This window comes from Vavraia culicis, assembly GCF_000192795.1.
Source record: "Vavraia culicis subsp. floridensis unplaced genomic scaffold supercont1.15, whole genome shotgun sequence".
NCBI lineage: Eukaryota > Fungi > Microsporidia > Pleistophoridae > Vavraia > Vavraia culicis.
Genome location: NW_007360618.1, coordinates 85,443 through 107,141, shown reverse-complemented (window position 1 = coordinate 107,141; position 21,699 = coordinate 85,443). Strand labels below are relative to the sequence as shown.

At 36.3% G+C, this 21,699-nt stretch overlaps 11 protein-coding genes across 11 annotated transcripts; 6 read left to right on the top strand and 5 right to left on the bottom strand.

The window, feature by feature from the left end:
- Positions 1–174: 174 nt before the first annotated feature.
- VCUG_01103 (uncharacterized protein) lies at positions 175–2,171 on the top strand (the record flags this gene model as incomplete). The annotated part of the gene is made up of 1 exon (XM_008075931.1): positions 175–2,171. One exon carries the CDS (start codon positions 175–177, stop codon positions 2,167–2,169), a length of 1,995 nt encoding a protein of 664 aa, XP_008074122.1. The 3' UTR covers positions 2,170–2,171.
- Positions 2,172–3,464: 1,293 nt separating this feature from the next.
- On the top strand, positions 3,465–3,991 carry VCUG_01102 (uncharacterized protein; the record flags this gene model as incomplete). The annotated part of the gene is made up of 1 exon (XM_008075930.1): positions 3,465–3,991. One exon carries the CDS (start codon positions 3,465–3,467, stop codon positions 3,966–3,968), a length of 504 nt encoding a protein of 167 aa, XP_008074121.1. The 3' UTR covers positions 3,969–3,991.
- Positions 3,992–4,991: 1,000 nt separating this feature from the next.
- Positions 4,992–5,804, bottom strand: VCUG_01101 (uncharacterized protein; the record flags this gene model as incomplete). The annotated part of the gene is made up of 1 exon (XM_008075929.1): positions 4,992–5,804. The coding sequence occupies one exon, from the start codon at positions 5,802–5,804 to the stop codon at positions 4,992–4,994; it is 813 nt and encodes a 270-aa protein (XP_008074120.1).
- Positions 5,805–6,467: 663 nt separating this feature from the next.
- Positions 6,468–6,806, top strand: VCUG_01100 (uncharacterized protein; the record flags this gene model as incomplete). Its single annotated transcript, XM_008075928.1, has 1 exon — positions 6,468–6,806. The coding sequence occupies one exon, from the start codon at positions 6,468–6,470 to the stop codon at positions 6,804–6,806; it is 339 nt and encodes a 112-aa protein (XP_008074119.1).
- Positions 6,807–8,010: 1,204 nt separating this feature from the next.
- Positions 8,011–9,801, top strand: VCUG_01099 (uncharacterized protein; the record flags this gene model as incomplete). The annotated part of the gene is made up of 1 exon (XM_008075927.1): positions 8,011–9,801. A coding segment is annotated over one exon (1,531 nt), but the record flags the coding sequence as incomplete, so codon positions are not given.
- A 691-nt stretch (positions 9,802–10,492) lies between these two features.
- VCUG_01098 (uncharacterized protein) lies at positions 10,493–12,787 on the top strand (the record flags this gene model as incomplete). The annotated part of the gene is made up of 1 exon (XM_008075926.1): positions 10,493–12,787. The coding sequence occupies one exon, from the start codon at positions 10,493–10,495 to the stop codon at positions 12,785–12,787; it is 2,295 nt and encodes a 764-aa protein (XP_008074117.1).
- A 148-nt stretch (positions 12,788–12,935) lies between these two features.
- On the bottom strand, positions 12,936–13,861 carry VCUG_01097 (uncharacterized protein; the record flags this gene model as incomplete). The annotated part of the gene is made up of 1 exon (XM_008075925.1): positions 12,936–13,861. One exon carries the CDS (start codon positions 13,859–13,861, stop codon positions 12,989–12,991), a length of 873 nt encoding a protein of 290 aa, XP_008074116.1. The 3' UTR covers positions 12,936–12,988.
- Positions 13,862–14,288: 427 nt separating this feature from the next.
- Positions 14,289–15,096, bottom strand: VCUG_01096 (uncharacterized protein; the record flags this gene model as incomplete). The annotated part of the gene is made up of 1 exon (XM_008075924.1): positions 14,289–15,096. The coding sequence occupies one exon, from the start codon at positions 15,094–15,096 to the stop codon at positions 14,320–14,322; it is 777 nt and encodes a 258-aa protein (XP_008074115.1). The 3' UTR covers positions 14,289–14,319.
- Positions 15,097–16,186: 1,090 nt separating this feature from the next.
- Positions 16,187–17,133, top strand: VCUG_01095 (uncharacterized protein; the record flags this gene model as incomplete). Its single annotated transcript, XM_008075923.1, has 1 exon — positions 16,187–17,133. The coding sequence occupies one exon, from the start codon at positions 16,187–16,189 to the stop codon at positions 17,069–17,071; it is 885 nt and encodes a 294-aa protein (XP_008074114.1). The 3' UTR covers positions 17,072–17,133.
- A 604-nt stretch (positions 17,134–17,737) lies between these two features.
- On the bottom strand, positions 17,738–20,153 carry VCUG_01094 (uncharacterized protein; the record flags this gene model as incomplete). The annotated part of the gene is made up of 1 exon (XM_008075922.1): positions 17,738–20,153. The coding sequence occupies one exon, from the start codon at positions 20,151–20,153 to the stop codon at positions 17,775–17,777; it is 2,379 nt and encodes a 792-aa protein (XP_008074113.1). The 3' UTR covers positions 17,738–17,774.
- A 338-nt stretch (positions 20,154–20,491) lies between these two features.
- Positions 20,492–21,393, bottom strand: VCUG_01093 (uncharacterized protein; the record flags this gene model as incomplete). Its single annotated transcript, XM_008075921.1, has 1 exon — positions 20,492–21,393. The coding sequence occupies one exon, from the start codon at positions 21,391–21,393 to the stop codon at positions 20,707–20,709; it is 687 nt and encodes a 228-aa protein (XP_008074112.1). The 3' UTR covers positions 20,492–20,706.
- Positions 21,394–21,699: the final 306 nt, after the last annotated feature.

Sequence of the window (21,699 nt, the reverse complement as noted above, 5' to 3'; positions counted from 1 at the left end):
TGTGAGCAGCATCATTGTTAATATCAAAAAGATCATAATTTAGTGCTGGCATTCTCCTCTAATCACATGACTGTTCACATGTAAGATGAACTAAAAGTACGTACCGATAAGAATGGATTAAATCACTATTTTTGCAAATTTAAAACTATAAAAGGAAAGAATTCTGTGGATCCCATGATTTTTTTCAGTAACATATTGCTGATCCATCACTTCTTATGTACCAACACGGATAGTAAGGAAAACAGTATCAGCTCAGGATGTGTGTACCCAGACGAAGAATATATGGATAATCCGGGGTACGTGCAAGATGAGTCAGAGCAAGAATCGGATGACAGACATGCTCTCATTGCAGAATACCTCAAGATTCTAAACGACAGAATACTCCGTGAGGATGCAAAAATGGGTGTATACAAGAACTTGCAAACCTTTTATCACGAGCTTCCAAAGACAGTACGATTTGTCTACGAGACTATGAGGTTTGGTTTGCATTTTTCTGTTAAGCAAGAGGACAGCACAGAGCCACCGGGAGGATTGAATGTTTCTATTGACAAGACGAGCATTGAGATGGTGAAATGTATTTTTGCAAAATACCGTATTATGTTCTTGAAAATTGTTGTTCGTAGGTTGTTGGAAGATTTATCTGATCTCAGAGATATGATACAGCAATTTTATTTCATTACTGATCTATATCTTCATAACTTGACGCATGAATATACAGATCGGATCTATGAACCTCATAGAACAGTGCAAGATTTTATAAATATTGAAAAAACTCCAAAATTACGAACGCTAACAATTATCCGTATGATAGTTGCTGATGAATTTTTAGAGAAAATAAGTAATACAGCACTGGAAAATCTGAGTTTTACCGAATGTATTTTTCTCACTTCAGAAGGTACTGAGAAACAGCCGAAAAAAATTAAGTTAGCATTTGGAGAATCATATAAAGCAGTCTGCTTCGACATGTGCAGTATATATATTGAAGACATAAAATCACAAACCATATGTCAATCGCACTATGCAACAATTATCATTGAACTGAGTAACTGTATAAATCTACGTACTCTGACAGTAAACTCGGGTCGATATGTGAATGTTGTGCTTAGGAACAAAAAAATAATCGATCCACGGCAGGCATCATTGCATAGGTTAAGAAAAAAACCGCTGTTCGTGTCTTCTCGGTGTTCTAGGGTTAGATTAGAGTATTTATCAATTGAAATATTGGACGTAAGGCTCGCAGTCAAATTTTTGAAGACAATCAACAAAAAGAGACTTAAACATTTGATGTTAACTTATTCCACTTGTGAACATTATTTTGATGCTGTTGACATTTTTGGTATAGACTTTGTTGCCCTTGAAGTTTTGGAAATTGATGCTAGCGATTGTGATTTAGAGCTGAAGAATAATCGCATCAGTATAGTAAATATGAAAGGGTTAAAATCACTGAAAATTAAGTGTTGGCGTGCAGATAGAGCACTCATTCAAATGATAAATGAGCAGCAAGCGTTAAAATGTCTCAAAGTGGAGCTGATTGCTTATGAGGATAATAATCATAAACTTTTGTTGCAACAATGTGGTTTAGAAGATTTATTGGAGGATCTCTTCATCAGTTCTTATCTGCCATTTAAGGAATTGATAACGCTGATAAATCGTTATAAGCAAGTGAAGGTATTTCACGTAAACAGTAAATTGGTAGAGTTATCATGTATTAGCACCGATATACAGTTCTTAGAAAATGGTAGGCACATGTCAAGTCCTGATCATGGAAATTTAGCGCAGTCAGGATTAGAAATGCTATGTATTCACGCAGATGGAGATTTTCCGAAGTTAATTGAATTTATGGCACATCTTAGCCTTGCACAATTCGCAAACGTAAAGAAATTGGTGATAAAAGATGGATTGTATCGTTATAGATGGAATGTGGGCAGACATCCGGAATCATTTGAGCGAAATGAAGGAATGGAGTTGAATGTTCTCATCGAGAATATTTTCATGACATTCAATAGGCTAGAAATTCTAATTATCAATGATATGAATGATATAATGCCTAGAAAAATGATCGGTTGTCTCGATGAGTTTTTTTCAACGCGATTTAAATCCGTCAAGATGCGATATGAATGGTCAAATGAGTATGATGAAGAGAGAGTTATTTGGGAACTCTATAAATAAAACTTAAGTTGTATTTTGATGTATTGATGTTGGCTCACTCTCCTTTTTTTCTTGGATATTGATTTGTGGCAGTTATTGTTCACAGTCTTTATTGATCAAGGTAATACAGGGTTGGCAGATGACGTATGGAGTATAAACAGATCATGCTATTGTGATATATTATCGTTTGATGTGTTCAAACATCTGTGTACAGTGACTTGATATATAATCCACGCTTCGTGCCCTGGAACGTATTTTAATTGCGAAATCTGTTTCGCGAGAATTCGTAAATTCTTCCATTGAGATTGTTAAAAAATTGATTAAATGCTTTTCAAATATTTGTATGTGGGTGGAATCATAGCTATAAATATCTGCATAATGGATCATACTCTCCTTTGCATCACTGTTATTATTGCAGAGAAGCTTTGGTATGTCCAAGTGAATATTTTGACGACTCACAAAACTTTAAAGGCCCTTGGTGTTGGAACTACTATCAGTCTGCCAACATCGATAAGAAACACGCCATAAATGGGAGTCGAATGACATTGCAACCTTTTGGCTGTAGAATACCTTTTACTATTAATTAAACGACTTTTAGTGACAAAGATGCTTTTTTTGCTGGTCAATTGCATACACACATTAAACATTATTGTGGCTGTGAATATAACTACCGTCTTTACTTACATCAAGTTCGCTGTGCTAGTAGATAATAACAAATCCATTTACCTTATAAAAATCGGTTCACATTCTATCTTACATTCAATATGAGCCAATTAAACATATTTTTCGGTGCATTGAGACTAATTATGACAACCATTAACCAATGATATATTCTTCTAAGCGATGATTTTTCTCACCAAATCATTCTTGAGAACAATACATTTTTAGCATATTGCAGAAAATGCATCTTTGATCATCTAAAAATAGACCCTACGACCAGTAAGACAAGAGATCCATGACATCTTCTTATGTGTTATTGATCTCTATCTAATGAAAATAACTGAAATAACTGCTGCACATTTTACAAGTTCATGAAAATTTTATCGGATTACTCATTAAAACTATTAAACACACCACATATTGCTAGTGTATTATGCTCGATTACCTTTGAACATTTGGTCTGGAGATATACCCCACAAAATTATGCAAAAAGCAACATCTTAGCCATTTCATTTTTTACCTAATGATCGAGTGCTATATGAATAATTCTTATCATCCATTTGCGTCTTCGAGTAGGAATACCTATCTGAACCGGTGACTCAGCAAGGTGTAATTTATACACAGCAAAAAAATTTGAAAAAATTTTCGCCCCTACAATGTCACAAACCACATCTGAAAAGAAGGTCTCTAACCTAATACATTCTCTGTTCTCTACGCAAATGAATGACAAGGTGAAGGACAGCCTAGAAAACATCAAAATACAAATGGTGCAAGATAATGAAGAGGAAACACAAGCAGCGATGATAATTGTGATGCCAATAAAAGTGTTGGACATCATACACCAGAATTTTACCTCATTCAAGAAGAATCTGGCTAATATATTCAAGAATTATAATATTTTCTGTGTTAGAGAACCAATATACAATAGGCTCTCAAAGGGTATTAATAGGAATGTGCAGGAAAGATGGATTTTTGATCTTTGTTACCCAGCTGAAGTACAATGCAGGATGACCGAGGTAAAAAATGGAGGAACAGTGCAAATTGAGAAGGTGATGCTTGAAAGAAAGTGTGATTTTCTGCAGGATGATTTCAAAAACATGGAAAATGCGTATAAGACGTTGACAGACAGAACAGTCATATATGCACTGAGGCATTACTGATTAAAATTTGGTTTTTAAGCAAATTGTGATGTTTATCTGTTGTTTCCTACGTTATATACGTGTGGTACCCTACTAATCCATCCTACATCTAAGTGAGGCTCCATTGTGTACCAAATGGCAGGAGATTTACTTACCAATTATTTGTGATTTCGTTTTGTATTGCGCTTTATTGTGCTTTCCGTTGCACAGCAATCACATCATTGTTCTATAACTCGGTGACAACATCATCAGATCCCTGAAAATGTTGCTGTTGTTGACCGGCAAATTGAAATGGTCGATTTAGATAACCATAGGATCAGCCCACTAATAAAAGGCCTCTGAGGCCATGATAAGTGCTTAACACGTCAGATATGTATGGTTTAAGGTGGTAACTAGACAGAATTAGAAAAAATCCCAAGATATAACCAATTCTTCTTTAACAATTGAAGAATTTGCTGTGCTAAAAATGCTTAGGTTATAAATTAACATATTTTGTGATAACTTCCAAAGTTTCACGGGGTATGTAAGCTTTATGTACTAAATTAGACACTTTTGTAATGATAATTTTTGCTGAATAGATCATGTTGCGATATTTGGGTTAGAGGAAAGGTTAAAAGTTATTTTTTTGCCTGATGAAGAATCATATTAAGCCAACCAATGATTACCATTTGTAATTTTATTCTGTAACAAAATTTTCATAGTAGTACGGGCGTACATAACGCTTGACAACATCTTTATTGTGGTTTGATGAAATATAAAGTTATAAATATAATTGCTGTTATGATCTTACTACAATAAGATCTTCATGCTCATAGCAGAAAATTGCTGGTTTATACGACTAGTCCTTAGGATCAAAATCAGCTTCAAATTTTACGTCTAAAGTATTCATATGCTCTAAAGAATGTTTTATTTAACGTGAAATAGGAAGTTAATGATTTAAATAATTTTATATCAGCCAACAACCACAAGCTGTGATACCAGTGATGATATGAAAACCGTTCACAATATACAAAACATGATAATCGTACTTTATTTTTGGTTGTTTTATCGCTTCCTATGATCAAAAAATCTACTTGTTGCATTTGCAGTGACTGTTAACCTGGTCATAAGATTTACCAAAAAAACAAACTCGTCAAATTTGTTATCAAATGTATTGTTATGTATTTTTATAGCTGTTATCAAACCGGCAAACTGAATTTTTCCCCATAACTTACATTTGTCACATGATACACAATTAACTACATCTAAGCATACATGAATATTATTTATGAGTCGTGTATTAAGTACTTGCTTGTCATTAATGTTCAAAATATTTTTCATTTGTGTCACAAGTTGCCTTTCCTTTTCTTCCAGTTTTAGTTTACTCAGATCAAGTTTTGCAAAAGCAGAATAAATCAATCTCAAGAGCCAAAGAAAGTCTTCATAATCCGCTTTCCGAAAATGCTTGAAAAAAAAACTGGTGTTTACAAAGTATTTTTCGTCTATCTTCACATAGTAACGGCAAATATGGACAAATATGGAGAATTTCAGACCATTTACGATTTTCCTGTAGAACAAGTCATCGCTTATGGCATATATATGCTTCCATATATCAGAAGCCCCGTATCGGTATCCAGTATGTGTTTCTGGATTAGCTAACAAGCTTATTTTGTCATCTGCACGTGTCAATGTATTAATACAATGTTTTTTCAGACAATACCGTCGCAAATATTCAATTTCACACGGGTCAAAGACATTGACATGGACATTGCAAAAATTCTCCTGGCGAGAAAGTTCTTTGATGTAGGGTTTAACGGACCTGGCAATATCGGTAACAGCAGTCAAGCAACCTTTTAAGATGAAAAGAGGATATAGCATTGTTTACTTCTTCAATGAAAACTCATAATATGAAACAATCAAATAATTTGATAATTGACCAAAATTTGGAAACAAAGATATCAACACGATATATTATGATCTGTTTTATAGTCAGAAAGCTATCATATGTTCTAATTTTGCAGTAACTTAACATAACTCGTAAATAATGGTGTTGAACATATAATATTGTGAAATTGCGATGGTAGGAGAAATTCTGAACAACATGAAAATTGCTGTTTTTGGATAAATATACGTAAAATTTATTTGTGATTCTTTTTATGAAAATGTTTGTGGGCCTATTTTGTTGCGCTGTTGTTCCAAAATATTTTATTTATTTCCATTAGATTTGTATTTTCACTCGTGGATAGATCATGAGAAGGCAATTTTGTCAAATCAGTTGATCATGTGCTTTACGAGTACATCTGATAAAATGTAATCGAGGCACTTTGACAAATACGCATTTATGTAAATTTTCCTATTTTGTTTGTACGTTGTTTAATTGCCATATGTAAACATTTCATTGCACATATATAATCCCTGCCACACCATTATTCACAACGACTTTGAACGTATGTGGTTAAAACGCAATCTGTTCATTGGCGAGTCAGGCCTTTTGTCAAGAGTCATAAAACAAAAAATATGCGAAAACCGCTCACAAGGAGAATGAAAAAAAAGTTGAGCCTGCTGATTTCAGAATTATCGACAATATTGGAAGATTCTCTTACGTTGAACAGATATCCCCGTCCAAGAACAAAGGTGGTATTCAATTTTCTAAAATTTGCTGATGATTCTATTAGATTGTTTCTAATAACGGTGTGCGTGAAAAAAAAGAATTATTACATCGTTTTTGATTCTACGATCTATTGCTATGCATTTTATGATGAATTTATACCTATGGATACCAGAATAATGGTTTGGGGACGGGTATACAGTGGAAAGTGGATGATTATATTGCAATGGAAGCATCTTAATATGAAGAAGCTATGCTATGATTTTTTTTGAATAGTCTTTCATATACTGCTCAAAACGACCAACACATAAATTTATGTCTCTATCATTAGCCGTTTTTGCCATCCATCTGACGTATTTACGTAGTAATAATTTCAATGATATCATAAACTGCTCTTATTGGTATTGTCTATGTTTTTTATTGTATGATACACATAACCCGACGAAAAGCATGTTGATGGATCAAAAAATGCTCCTGAAACAATCGAACACATCATTATAACCTTGTCGAATTTTGTACTTACTTCTTGTTCTATGGTTAAGAGGTATTACTGCGCACAAGTACAAGGCACCTATTCCAGAAAAATCTCTTATGTAAGTGTTGTAACCATATTTCTTCATACATCACTGTCTACAAATCAAAATAAAACACATACTTCGTATTTTGATAGTTTGTTATACACCCTAGGATCGAAATGCTTAGCAATTTGTTGTTAGTTGCTATTATATGCCATTCAAACAATACAATCTTTAGTATTGTTAAGAAAAAATCTAGCACGTTTTATTGTGTTTAAGCACAGCTTGCACCGCCACAAGCACTTTTTGCGCTAAAATTTTTTCAACACACCTATCATACTTCGCAAGTTAGCATGTAACGATGGAAAAACAGTGGTAATTGCTAAATAGTTGTATTTTGTGATATGTTAACCATGATTACTCGTTTTTTATCCTGTCTAGGTGAGTGTAATTTATATTACTTTCCTTTTTGGTTATTGTGGTGATATTTTGAGAGCTGTAATTTGATCACAAATTTACCAACATTTACTGCTAATCAGCTTACATAGATCCATCGTTATGTTCTTAATGAAATGAAACAGAACCTACAGTCATTATCAACTTTGTTTCACTATCCCTAACTGCTCAGAAACTGTTCCATTATACTACTAAACTATTCCTTTACATGAGTAGATATATTTGTTTTAGAAGAACGTTTTTATTAAACTAAGTTTACCTATTACTCGTTACTCCTTGCTTCACCATGAAAGAACTTTTTTGTTTGCAAAAGACTAAATCTAAAACATAATTGATTACAATTTCTTTTCATAGATAGAGCATAGACATCATCTCAACTATTGCTATTTATTTCATTAATGAGCAATATGTGATTTGTTGACATGTCCCGCTCCTTTCCTTTCTTTGTTTACTACGCGTAATCTTTTTAATTTCTTAATATTTTGCAAATTAGCGCACCCTTTGACATGCTGGATGTTTCAACACCCAAGAAAAAAAACCAAAAGACTAGAACTCCACAGAGGTATAGAAATATTACGAGGTCAACGAAGAAAGACGAGTGGTATGGACTTGATTTAGTGTCACAGGGTATTAAATTCCTATCAAAATGCCTGTTTACCTTAAGATTTTTGAAAGAGCTCCATCTGCAGAATAATGAGCTGACATTCATCCCAAAAGGCATCACAGAGCTCTCTAATTTGGAGGTTCTGGATATAAGCGATAACAAGCTGACTTTTCTGCCGAAAGAGCTAGGAAGAATGATAAAGCTGAAGGTGCTCAAGTTGGATGACAATTTTCTGAGTTTCATACCGATGGAACTGGGGACGTTATACCAACTAGAAACGTTTTCAATCGACAACAACCCTCTCTTAGAACCATTTGCTACACTTTACCAGGGCAAGGGTGGGATAAGCGTAATACACTTTTGTAGAGAGCATAATACATCATATCCCGTGCCGCTTGATAGAACATGGGTGGATTATCATAACAAAACGGAGGGAATGGGCGAGTTGCTCTCAGTGGCATCGTACAACATTCTCAGCCCGCACTACGCCACGTCACAGCTTTTCGGATACGTGCCTTCATGGGTGTTACACTGGGAGAATAGAAAAGAGATGATTTTTCAGGAGATAGTTTCGTACAATTTGGATATTCTGGGCATACAGGAAATGGAGACGTATTCGTTTATAGAAAATTTTAAAGACCAGCTAGACCATCGATGCAATTACGATTCGTTATTCTATCCATCTGGCCGTTCACAATCGCTACCAGAAAGTCAGAAGATGAGTGTGGATGGCTGTGCAACATTTTGGAAAAGGCACAAATTTACACTTATAGACCAGCAATGTGTGAAGTTTTCTGATCTGGTGTTTACCGACGAAAGATTTTGCAAAAACGAGGATATTATGAACAGAAACTCGGGAAAAGACAATATAGTACTGATAACAGTTCTTGAGAAAACTAACGGGGGATTGCTGATCATTTCCAATGCACATATCCATTGGAACCCAGATTACAAGGATGTTAAGCTTTTTCAGACAATAATATTGATTGAAGCGGTGCACAAGTTCAAAGAAAAATATCCCATGGCCGGAATAATATTGCTAGGAGATTTCAACTCAATGAAGAACTCGGCTGTGTACGATTTGATCGTTAACGGTCGTATATACCCCTTCAATATAGACTTTTCTCTTTACAACTACAAGCCGTTCAGTACAGACGGTTTTTCGCACGGTTTATGTGTTAAAGATGCGTACGGAGAACAGGAACTGGAACTTACAAATTTCACGGCACATTTCAAAGGCGTTCTCGATTACATTTTTCACAATGATCGGCTTATATTGTGTTCTACGCTGTCAGCCATCGACAATGAATATGTGCATAGGATGGTAGGCCTACCGAGTATACACTTTCCGTCCGATCACGTTTTGATAGCGGCCAAGTTTTACTTTAAAGGGAGTCGAATGAAGAAGAAGGATCTAAAAAGCAAAATGTAAAGAGCCGTGTTTGGTATGTGTAGTGCTGGTACAACATAGAACACATCTGTCACTACCTGAACAGGGTTATTGATGGTTTTCAGTTGCGTAGTTGTAAATATTATATTTTGACTAAAAACGATATCGTATTTGATTTGCACACACGTACTTTATTCGTGTTATAAATGCTTTGATGTGGCATTCATCGCTTTTACCATTAATTATATTTTTTAAGCGCTAGAATTGATGTTTACTTGTCGGTGAGTGATCTACGCTGCTTTAAATGCGGCACTACAAACGTATAAGACTGTTAAACACGTTTGACACCCACAACAAATCGCTTTGCTCAGTATGTGTGACGATTCTCAATTTTATTTCTACAAACACTGCTATTGATGGTAAATGAGAGAACTTGAGCGCAATCAGTACGTAAAAATATTATAGCCAACGAAATATTTCGTTCGCTGCAGAGTTATAGCACCATTCTCGAGAACATAGTTATAGAACAGTGAAAAACTCCATATTAATCTGGAAAGCACTAATAAGGCATATAATCCGAGGAAAATACGGAGCTGAAAGGTATCACGTCCTATGATGGTGCAGAAATCATATTTATCGAGTGACATTCTAAAACGCATTTACGCAGTTTTAGCACGTAATATGATGGATTTCATGAGATGTGGCACAAATATGAGCACGAAATTATGGTCAGGCGATTTAATACGAATATATTATGTGTTATACGTGGATAAGAAACTTTTATTAGAGAATCGCAGAGATGTTATAACATGTATGAATGTAACGCATCAATAGTCGCCATTTCTTCAAAGGACATCCCGGAATATAACACACACCATCACAGCAGTAATTAAAACGTTTTCCAAGCTTTAGCAGCACTTCACCGCTCAACTACCGCGACTCAAATCTAAAAAGGCAGATGAGCATCAACTGTGTATTTGCGGAGCCCTGCTAATGGTGAATTGCGATAAGCAGTTGCAAGCAGAGATCAAAAAAATTAACAGGAGAATGCAGAAGAACGGATGTGATGTTGGTAATGCTCATGTTACTGTCAACTCGCTCACTGAACGAGGTGGTGTCTCATACAACACATCTACCGCAGAACGTCCAAGATACATACGCGAATACTTTAGGAAGAAAGATGTGAAAATTCTGCATCGTGCCATCTTAGATCCTCACGTCAAATTAAACGAAAAGATAAAAATGTGGGAGATTCTCATAGATAGTACGAAAAATGAACAAATAAAGGCGGAATATGTCGTAGCTTCGGGAATACGAACTAAAGAAATGATGAAAAGGCTGTTCACATGGAAGTTACAAGTAGAGGTAGTTATTGGACTGTTTGTTGAGGAGAAAATAAGATGTAATGAAATATTTGTGTACATACTAGAAAATTACGTAAATGGTAACGTTATTAGCATTGATATGGCGGATGATGGAAAAATTTCTTTAAAGTCGGAACATAGAAAAGATGGATCAATTTGTTACTCTAATTGCGGTGGAAGTACTGTTTATCCAGTAGAAAATAATAGCAGAGCTTTTAACTTATCAACCGGTACATTTCCTGAGAATGATAACCATATTGATGATATTTCAGGACTGGACAGTTCTTCTCTTATAAAAACATTTGCAGAGCACTTTGTTCGTCTCAGTCCAAAGAATATTCTTCGCATTCTGGCAGCAAGTACAAAAACGATACGACTGCCGGGTGCTGCGCTCACTACGAGTTTGCTGCAGAAGATCAAATTAAAGAAAGGAGAGACACTTCCAAAATACGTTGAAACTCTTTGTATGCAGTGCAGAGATAATGACGATTTGATCTATGAGTGTTACAATACGATAAAGAATTGCAGATTAAGGTACGACTTTGTCAAGGAATTATTCGTTACCAGTGACGAACATGCTACGATGATGAAAATCAGAGAGCTATTGAAGATTTATTACCGTACAGTTGTTAAAAATAGAGAAAATGTGGTAGGACACGTTAAAGAGATGGTTAAAAGTGGTACTGGTCATAGAATAGGTTCAAGGGCAGTGGATACAGTAACAGAAACTATTAATGATAATGATAGGATGTGCCAGGATCGCACGGTTGAAATTGTTAATTATGATGAGGAAGAAGCATTTGCTGAAACCGTAGCGCTTAACCGTGTCAAAAAGACGCTGGCCGCGTTTGTAAAAAAATATCCAAGAAAACGGCACATCTATAAAGATGCAATGTTCACGTTGCATCACATGAACAAGGATTATATCAGTGCTTTAGAGTTGGTGAAAAAAGAGAAAAGCAACAGAAAATACAGGTGCATGCTCAAAATATCAAAGGAGTTGGCCTTAAACGAAATTGATAAGGCATTGGAAATAAGACAGGATAAAGAACTGGAAATGTTACGTTTACGTGTTATTTGCAATAAAAGTAAAGCATTTGTTATGAATTTTGAGCTGCCACACGAACACAAAAATAACAAGCAAGAAATCAAGAATAGTACAGAGAATGCAAAACTTGGGGTACAAAGTGAAAAAGGTGGAAATGGAAAGCAGGTGAATGAAACATATGCAAATTACCGGTTAAGCATAGTTAAAATGTGTAACATGGCCGAGAAATGGGATGATGACGGGCTAAACTTATTTTCTATGAGATATATGAAAGAAATCAATGACAATTCTAGTTTTGATGCCTTTTTTGCCCGGATAAGAAAGACTGAATTTGTTTTTTATGAGAAATACGTCTTTTTGAAGAGAAACGATGAATGGAAAAGAGCAGTGCAAGTGTTGAAAAGTGGTTTGAAAGCAACGAAATCTTCCTTTCTGCACCATGAGTACCTGTTTGTAACCAACAAATTGCACCGCATCAGTTTTATGCGCTCTAATTCGAATATCAGTCTGTACTTTAAAGCCAAAACTATCATTAACGGCGCATATGCGGGATGGCAGTGCGATGTATTGAACATTCTTGGGAATGTTTTGCATCGAAACGGTGACTTTTTTATAATTTATTTCTATGCGCTGCTTTCCATGTTATTTGAAGAGTGTAGTGACGGGCATGTTGATGGAGATGGAATTTTGAAATACTTCTTCAACAATTTATACTTTTATATTTCTATGGGAAATTGGAAAGGCTACTACTTCGTACAAATGATGGATTATCTGGAGGATGATACTCTGAAAAAGCTGTGCTACGGAATAGAATTGATGAAAAAGGATCGAACATTTCATACGCTAAAAAACGAGCAAAAGACAGTAAATCAGTAGAATGTATGATGCAGCTTCGGTTAAAATATTAGCTACTCTTCCGTATACACAAAATATTGAAAATAGGAACGTATTCGGATGCTGTGGTTGTGAAGTGGTAATTAAACAGATTTTCAAAAAATAGGATTGCAATAAACGCTTATTACCGTGTGTGTAAAATTGCATTTAATCTGTTCTTTTCAAAAGCGAAAAACCCTGTATTTAAACATTCTTGTCCATCATTTTCTCTATACGCTCAAAGAACTCATCTCTGCCCTCACCAGTGATAGAACTGACACCAATATAATCAAACGATCGGTAATATTCCTCGAAATAAAGTGCCATCGAACTCAGCAACGAATTACACATGCTGTCATCATTTACATCGTTCATGAACTTCTCATAGTTTGAGATCCATTCCACGGGCATAGGGGATAGGTCCACCTTATTAAACACAATGAGGATGGGAACATTGAAACGTAATTTAAGAATTAGGGCGTATATCATGTTGCACATGAACACGCTTGGCTTCTTGCACTCCTGGGAATCTATTAGATACAAGAGAATAACGCTGTTGGGGTTGACCCCAGCTTTAGCACTTTTACTTTTGCCACTTTCGATGCTTTCACCGCTCATAAGATCATTTTTAACGCTGTTGTCGCCTATTTTATCGCTCACACCACTTCTGCAGTATACTAACTTATCAACGAGTACCTTACCCGCATTGGACCACACAAACGCTTCTATCTGGCCCGGTGTATCAATAATCACAAAATTGCTCGTAATTTTAACATCCCATCTCATAAGAAAAAGATTGATGATGGTGGTGACTGCCCCGTTGGGACCAATGTTGTATGTCTCCATCACATTTTCGTAATCAAAATATTCTCTTATGTCGAGATCAAGCGGCATCTTAACCTTCAGTGTGGCCGGGTCTAAATTTATTGACGTTATGTTGCTGTTTAAACACGATTTGAAATCTATTATAGGCGGATATTGTGATGATATCCATGTGTATAAGCTCTGCGAAAAGGTGGATTTACCTGTTCCTGCCATTCCTACGATTAGGAATGTCTTCGTGGATTTGTAAGCCATTTGACCAGGGCCAAATATTTTTAGGTGATTTATAACGGACAAGAAGGGTGAAAAAACAAGTCCAGCACAATCCGTTCACAGACAGAAGATGTGATCACCGATCCCTGAAATGTCAATATGACTGTTTAAGGTGGATTTAATACATTGAGTTATACCTGTTCAAACCATGAAGACAGAATGCTTCTACCAGAAATGAAACAACTTTAATACATTCTTAGTCGAAGAAAAAGATAATACGGTGTGGCGTGTCAAGTATAAATAGATAAATCACAATGCCTCTAACTAGTCTATATCATGTTATCTCAGGCAAATAATTTTTATATTGTGATATCGTTGCACAAATGTAAATTTCCCTGCTCTGTCCGCCACACGCATGTAATAAAGAGTAAATGACCTATAAATCATCCATGCTCAGCAAACCGTATTACTATGCTATTATTTTATTTAATCCTTGCCTTTCATTTCAAATCTTTAACATTCAATTTCTGTAACTTACTTTCCTCTGTGTAGAAGTACACAGAATCGTCATCTATGAAGGCGTCCTTGAAATTGTAGGGACTTGGCTCACTAATAGTGAACCCCGAGTTTTTTACCAAGTAATTACTTCCATCGGTGATCAAATAAATTGCATCATTAAGAAGAAGTATGTCTATTATTTTATCCTGAAGCGTAAGAGTATTGAGAAGAACAAGCGCATCGTACTCATTTTCGTCTTTTTTCGTATCTGTATTCGTGTTTCGTTCGTATATCTGCAGATTGCTGTCATAGAGAACGTAAAAGAAACCTCCGCCGTAAAATACATTGTGGTTGCTGGCAAAGAAAATGTTCCGTATTCTCCCATCGTACTCACTCACCCTAATTTTGTAGTTATCTGCCGTTATTATTGCGCCATCATGCACTATCATCTTGTTTATCTGGAGGTAGTGACCAAGCAGAAGTCTGAAGTGGTGCTCGCCTCGCCGTGCAATTAAAATGTTTCCTGTGCTCTCCGATATCACAATGTGCTCGTCATCCGTTTGTATGCTCGCTATTTTCTTCTTAAATGTTCTCACGGCAGCAAGCTCGCCATTCGATATTTTATAAAGCGTCTTGTACGCAGCTACATAATTCCTGTGTAGTATTGGTGTGAACACCGCCATTACTTTTTGCATGCGCGTAAGATTCAGATCTACGTCATAAATAAGGAGCAGGTTGTTGTTCAGAACGTAAATATTGTTCCGGTAGGTCGATATCATTGCGGTGACTAGGGGGGTGGTGGAGCGGAGCAAAGTAAAAGATTTTTTGACAGTGTTGACGTTTTTGAACGACGTACTCAGTGTGCACATGAAAAGTTTGTGAGATAAGTGAACATATGCTTTAGTTTTTGTAAATTATTGACCGGTTTCGGCTCGAGTTACATTTGCACCGGTGAAATTGATTAATATGGCATTTTGAGCCAGTTTTGTTCTTACTGATCTATAAGGAAGGTTAGCAGTGACACCAGACAACCAAAACAGTCTACAAACAAACAGTATCGAATTTGACTAAAAGTACGCTTATTTCTCCTCTCACACAAAACATCCGAACAAATGCACTTTTATGGATGGCGCCACAGACCGTGGACACGAGCCTTTGGTTCACGGAAAATCGGTTATATTGCTGAGTTGTAAATACCGGAGAGTAGATAACTCAGGAATGAGGCATAAAATGAATGTGTAATTGAACAATTTATGTGCTTTTGTTTGATGAGAGCTTTCAATAAATACCATGAACATCACAAACACGATACAAACTGCACAACCAATTTAATTCTTGCACCTGCCAATAAGAATTTGTATTTATACGAGAAATAACAGGTAGTACGCAATAATTTCTGGCACGGAAAAAAGTTGATGATTTGGCCAATTGATTGGAATTAACAAAGTACAAACAACAAGTGATCGGACATGTTATGTACTGTATGCCTTTCGGGTATAGGAACGAATAATCATCCTGGTAAAGAGGTGCATCGGGCATGATCATTCTAGACAAGCAAGTGCCAACGAAAGGTCTTTTTACCGGTTAAACTTTTCTTCAGTAACGAGGTCTTATCAACAACACGATGTAATATCCGAAATGAACGTAATAACACGTAGTTATCTAGCAACGAGAAGAGAACAGCTAGTAGATACGTGCCAAATACGAACTTTAGTAGCAATTCAAGAAAAATAATTCGTTTGGTTGCTATCATAGCACACATTCGTACGAGAATATAATTTTAACATTTAATACGGACCCGGGCTGTCAACTGCCAATTAATCATCGTAATCTGAAGTAACAAAATAAAAAAAAGAGGGAAGCCCTTCAATGGAATTTACAATGATGGATTCACATGACAAGGTGCCGGACACCAGCGAGACCATTCAAATATCATCATTGGCTCTGTTGAAAATGTTGAAACACGGCCGTGCAGGCATACCCATGGAGGTGATGGGGCTCATGCTTGGTGAGTTCGTGGACGAGTTCACAATAAAGGTGGTAGACGTGTTTGCTATGCCGCAAAGCGGCACAGGTGTTACCGTCGAAGCAGTTGACCCCGTATTTCAAACACAGATGATGGATACTTTGGCAATAACCGGTCGCAATGAAACCGTGGTCGGCTGGTATCACAGCCACCCGGGTTTCGGGTGTTGGCTGAGTAACGTCGATATAAGCACACAGTCCGCGTTTGAACAGCTGAATAAGAGGGCAGTGGCCGTTGTCATCGATCCTATACAGAGCGTGAAGGGAAAAGTTGTGTTGGATGCTTTCAGGTTAATTCCAAACCAGATGGGACTGACAGTGTCTGAGTACAGGGAGGTTACGAGTAATATAGGGTATTACAACAGTCCATCGGTGATAGCACTTCTGCACGGGCTTAACCGAAATTACTACTCGTTTAACATACAGTACAAGAAGACTGAGATGGAGGAAAAGATGCTTTTAAATCTGCACAAAAAGAGTTGGACAGATAATTTGAGGATTAGGAGGCTGAAATCCGAAGAGACTAGCAGGAAAATGAAAGACCTGGCGATGAATTATCTTAAGAGGGTAGAGGACGAAAAAAATTTGACAAAGGAAGAATTAGAACTGTATAAAATGGGCAAGCTTGATTTTAGGAAGCATTTACTGGACACATGTGAAGATGTATGTAACGAAAACACGTTGCACAATCTCTTGGCAGCCATACATTCCACCATCCTTTACGATTAAATCATTTGTGATAACCACTTTCTCAACGTGGCTGGCAGTTGCTCGTCAAGCGAACATTTTTCTTTGTTACCATCTTTGTTTATCATCTGGCAAGGCTGGAATGCAAAGTTATCCTGCAATGATCAATCCAAGATAATAAGTAAATTAAATTTAAATGATTGCACCGAGAATGAATACGAAACACTCTTATCACATGACGCACACCCATCGCAATCCATAGTTATAGAAGCAATTTGTGAAGAAACTAAAGCATTTGGTCTGTTGGACCTTTATCTGTGGTTAATTTTAATTTTATCTCAGTCGATCGCGTCACTTTCCATCTAGAACGATGTATATGTTTACTTTGTTGTTCAAGGTTAATATCAGCTGCAGTTGCCGATGCATTTCTAGGAGATGAGTGGTTTAATACCATTCTCTCTGCCGAAAGGCCATAAACAGCGGACACATTTTCTCTGGATATGATGTTTATTTTATACAAGCATTTGAGCTGGGCATGTATTGAAAGATGATGAAGCAAATGACACTCTCACTGTGTTTTTCCTGATAATTGAAAAAGACGTGGTAATAATTTCCCTATTTGTGGAAAGAAAAACGCTGACAATACGAAGTATTCATGATCGCCATGCTGCTAAAGCCATGGTGATCACCTGAAAAACATAAGTAATCGTTTATTTGCAACTTACACCGATGCAGCGCCACATTCTCAGTTGATCTTAGATCTAAGAAGTTTGGCCTCTTCACTCGCACACTTGTCCTTCAGCACATCTTCAAAGAAGCTGAAACTCTCATCAAAGCCTTCAACCTGTCCCAAACTCAATCCCTGAAGCATCTCCTCAACGTCTTTTAGATCATTAACAAATGTTTTTAGCTCATTGTCGTTGCTAACCTTCAGTTTTCTGATATTTTTAATGATGTAAAAATTCAGAACATCAAATATCGAAATAAAGTAGGGAGAAACATTCATTTCTGATGACAGATAAATGTTAAAGTACAGAAACTGTTCCTTTTCTACACGCAGGTAGCATAGACTCCTTTTTATGTCATTTACAACCTTTAACAGCTCTGCGAACGACCGATCATTGTCACGATAAAATTTGTCAAAAAAATAAAAAACGTTCAAAACTATTTCCAGAGACAACGATACGTTGTATGCATTGTAAATGTCCTGTAAGTTCGATAAGATGCTCTCGGCTTTCTGATTCTTATTAATTATTTCCAGCTCCTTAACATTCAATTTGTAAAAATCTATGAGATCCCTCAGACTCAAGATCGCAAACACTATTTTATCAAAATTTGATTTCTTAATGGCTAAGTTGTCGTATACGATGTTTTTGACTAATATTTGCCTTTTAAAGCATTCAAATATTTGTTCATTGCTGTTTACATGCCCGTTATTGTAGACTGAGTCATGAATCACCTGCGATCGGAAGAATGATGCAAAGCAATCCTCAAATTTCTTGGTTACGTACTCAAAAGACCACAGAAAATTCTTCAGGAACAAAATTCGACCACTGAATGGCTTAAAGTAATTAATGAAATGTGTAAAGAAAAAAAGGCGCTGCGTTTTGTAGTCTCTTTCCATAGAGAATTCCTTGTTCAATATCCGGACAATCCTGTGCTTCAGATTTTTGTCCTCTTTTTTAAGCATTTTCCTGATATAACGTGCTATTTCACCGAGCAATTCTGTTTTGCATTCTGATCTTAGTTTTTTAGCTGTCACTTTTAAACTCGTTAATTTGTGAATTTCCTGATCAACAGATCCTTCTTGGTGTGATTCCGATGTCTTCATACCGTCTTCCGCATGACTACCTGCCTTGGCTGATCTTCCTTCTGCCTTATCATTACAAAGCAAATTTTGGCCCTTCTCTTCATCGGTTGAATTCCCAAACTTTCCCTTCAAAACGTCATAGAACAAAAACAAGTTGCTGATTGATGGTTTCTTTATAAGTGTATAATCCGCGTATAAGCACTTGTTTTCATCTCTCACCACCATCCTTTCGTAGATTTTATATTTGTTTTCGTACAATCCCTCGTAATTCACGAAATCGATCAAATTTTCAACTTTAAACTTCGTATCAAAGACTCGTTTTGTTCTTGAATAGCTGTGTACAAGGCGTAATAGTTCTTCTTTCAGCTCTCCTTTAACATTTTGTTGCCCGTTCAGGCAAAATATTCTAAATTTCGTGTATTTTTCACCGTAGAAATTCTCCTCATCGTCCATCTGGAGGTTGTGAGAGAATTGACATAATTTCTTCATTATGTTGAAGAAAAGATCGATGGTACACCGAAAAACATCTGCTAGCTCGATTCCAGAACTAATGATTTCGTTAACTTTCCTGTAAAAGTTGAACTTAAGATTATAAAACACGTGATTATCAAATTCTAGCAGTCCATCCAATTGCACCACATAGCTCAACAACCGTCTTTCTCGAAAAATTACGCTCTCGATGTCCTGTGAAGGCTCAATTTCGTTTTTCATTTCATTTTCTTCAAAGATATATTCATCCAATTTCCTGTGCAACACATTCAAGAACTGTTTTCTTTTGTGGTAAAAAACGGATTTCATCTCCTTGACGGCCTCTACCTCATCCAAATCTGTCTCCAAAATCTTTATTATTGTCTCTGTGCAGAATTCAAAGTCCTCTTCCGCCAATTTCTTCTCATATATTACATAAGTCCTGTACAATTCATTTACGTCCGAAGCATATTCCTGTATTTTCCGCTGCTTCTTTATCTCTATACTTTCTTTTTCTATTTTGCTGATGTCCAAATCAAGAGAGTGCATACAGTCCTTAGTTTTCTCAACCATGTCCAGAATCAGTTTGTTAAGTTTCAAATAGAGGTTATTTATGTCGGTGTATATCAGCACTGAGTCATTAAATCCCCGGTACTTATTTTTTATTATCTCCGCCATAGCAGCATCTATTTTGTGATAAAAATTTCTGAAATTGGTTGCCACCAAAGAACTGTCGTCATTTAATTCCAGCGCATTCTTTAAAGGGTTGTAGTCCGCCTGTGCCAGGTCATCCCAGTCAACCATTAGTTCTTTCAATATCGAATTTACCTTGCTGTCGCCGTTCATAAGGGATCGGGTGCTTTTTTTACGATAAAACTGGGAATTGATTGCGAATGACAAGAATATCAAATAAAAAAATGGATATATACGGAGTGAATGGCTACTTACGAGGCATTATGCAAAAATCAACGAGATAGAATACGTGTGTGCAAGCATATAAAACCAAAATTGTATGACTGCAGACATAGGTGCTAAGTTAAAACAGTGATCTTGGAACTAACGAAGCTGCTGTACACAACACCTGATCTACCACATATTGTTAGATTGAGCCAGAACACCGCAGATTTAAAGATTTGTTTTAGGAATTGGTTGCGTGATAACCATCATTTTAATTTTTATGGCTGAAACAGAAGGCCTTATGATCACTGTGCTTTCATTCTGCGAATTGGAAAGAATTGTCTGTTGTGTGGAGACGAAGAAGTTTTAATTAATGCTTTGTGATGAAAAAAATTATGTAAATAAATTTGTAGCGTGTGTTTAGGTACCGATAGGCATAAATGACCTGCTAGCAGATATAAACGTAGCAATAGCAAAGGTGATGGCCATATACAACGTTCATTTAATCCTTTTCGTACAGCTTGGGAATCTGCACAATAAATTTACAATTTTTCTGTTTCTTAAACACAAATGTTACCTGCAGCATTGAATGATTGAACATAAAAACTGTGTTCTCAACAAATGATCTGATTGACTTTGTCGGGCCTAACCACAAATTATCACAAGTAAAGGGCACACCGCTTGCTTTCAGAATATCAACATCAAATTCCATCTCCTCAGCACCACCCTCTATATTCTGTTTAACCACCAGCTTATCTGTGCAATTGTATGTTGTTTTCTTGAAGTTCTGCAGGAAGTTTAAATCGACTGGCTGGACAACAAAGAGTGTCTCCACATCACCCATCTCATTAAGCTCATTTTTTATCGTTTTTATGAAAGGAACTGAGATGTCGTAGTTCTTTTTTGTGGATTCATAGCACAGTTCTAACGAACCGTTCATCCTTATGATAAGCTGTGTTTTGAAGAACTTGAGAATCTTCTTCAACAGGTTGGCATTCACGGAGAAGTCTGTGACCTGATAGTCTGAAAATTCTAGAAGCGTCGAATCTATTTCTACATAGTAGATGTTTATGAGTGCCGAGGAGATTATAAGCTTGTTGTTGGTCGTTCTGAAGGTAAGATACTCAATATTGGTCATTGACCTTATTATAGACTTAAAAAACGGGATGTCCCTTACTTTGATAATCATCGGTCCAGGGTTTGCAAATGATGCTGTTTTTAACAAACAATTTATAAACGGTTATATGACCTGGTTTGTACCGGGCACTGACCCGAACTAATGCTGAGAAGGATCGCAGCATAGGCATCAAACTGCTTCGCAAATAATTCAATAAATGGGCCTTCACGTTTGATCAATAGATTGGTTATGACATTAATCAATAAAATTACATTATATTGCTTGCCTGGCGTTAACTGTATGAAAAATACTTAAAAATTTGTGCAAAAGTATAAATAGCAAATTTTAAAATATCCAAGGTAATGACAAACGTTTTGC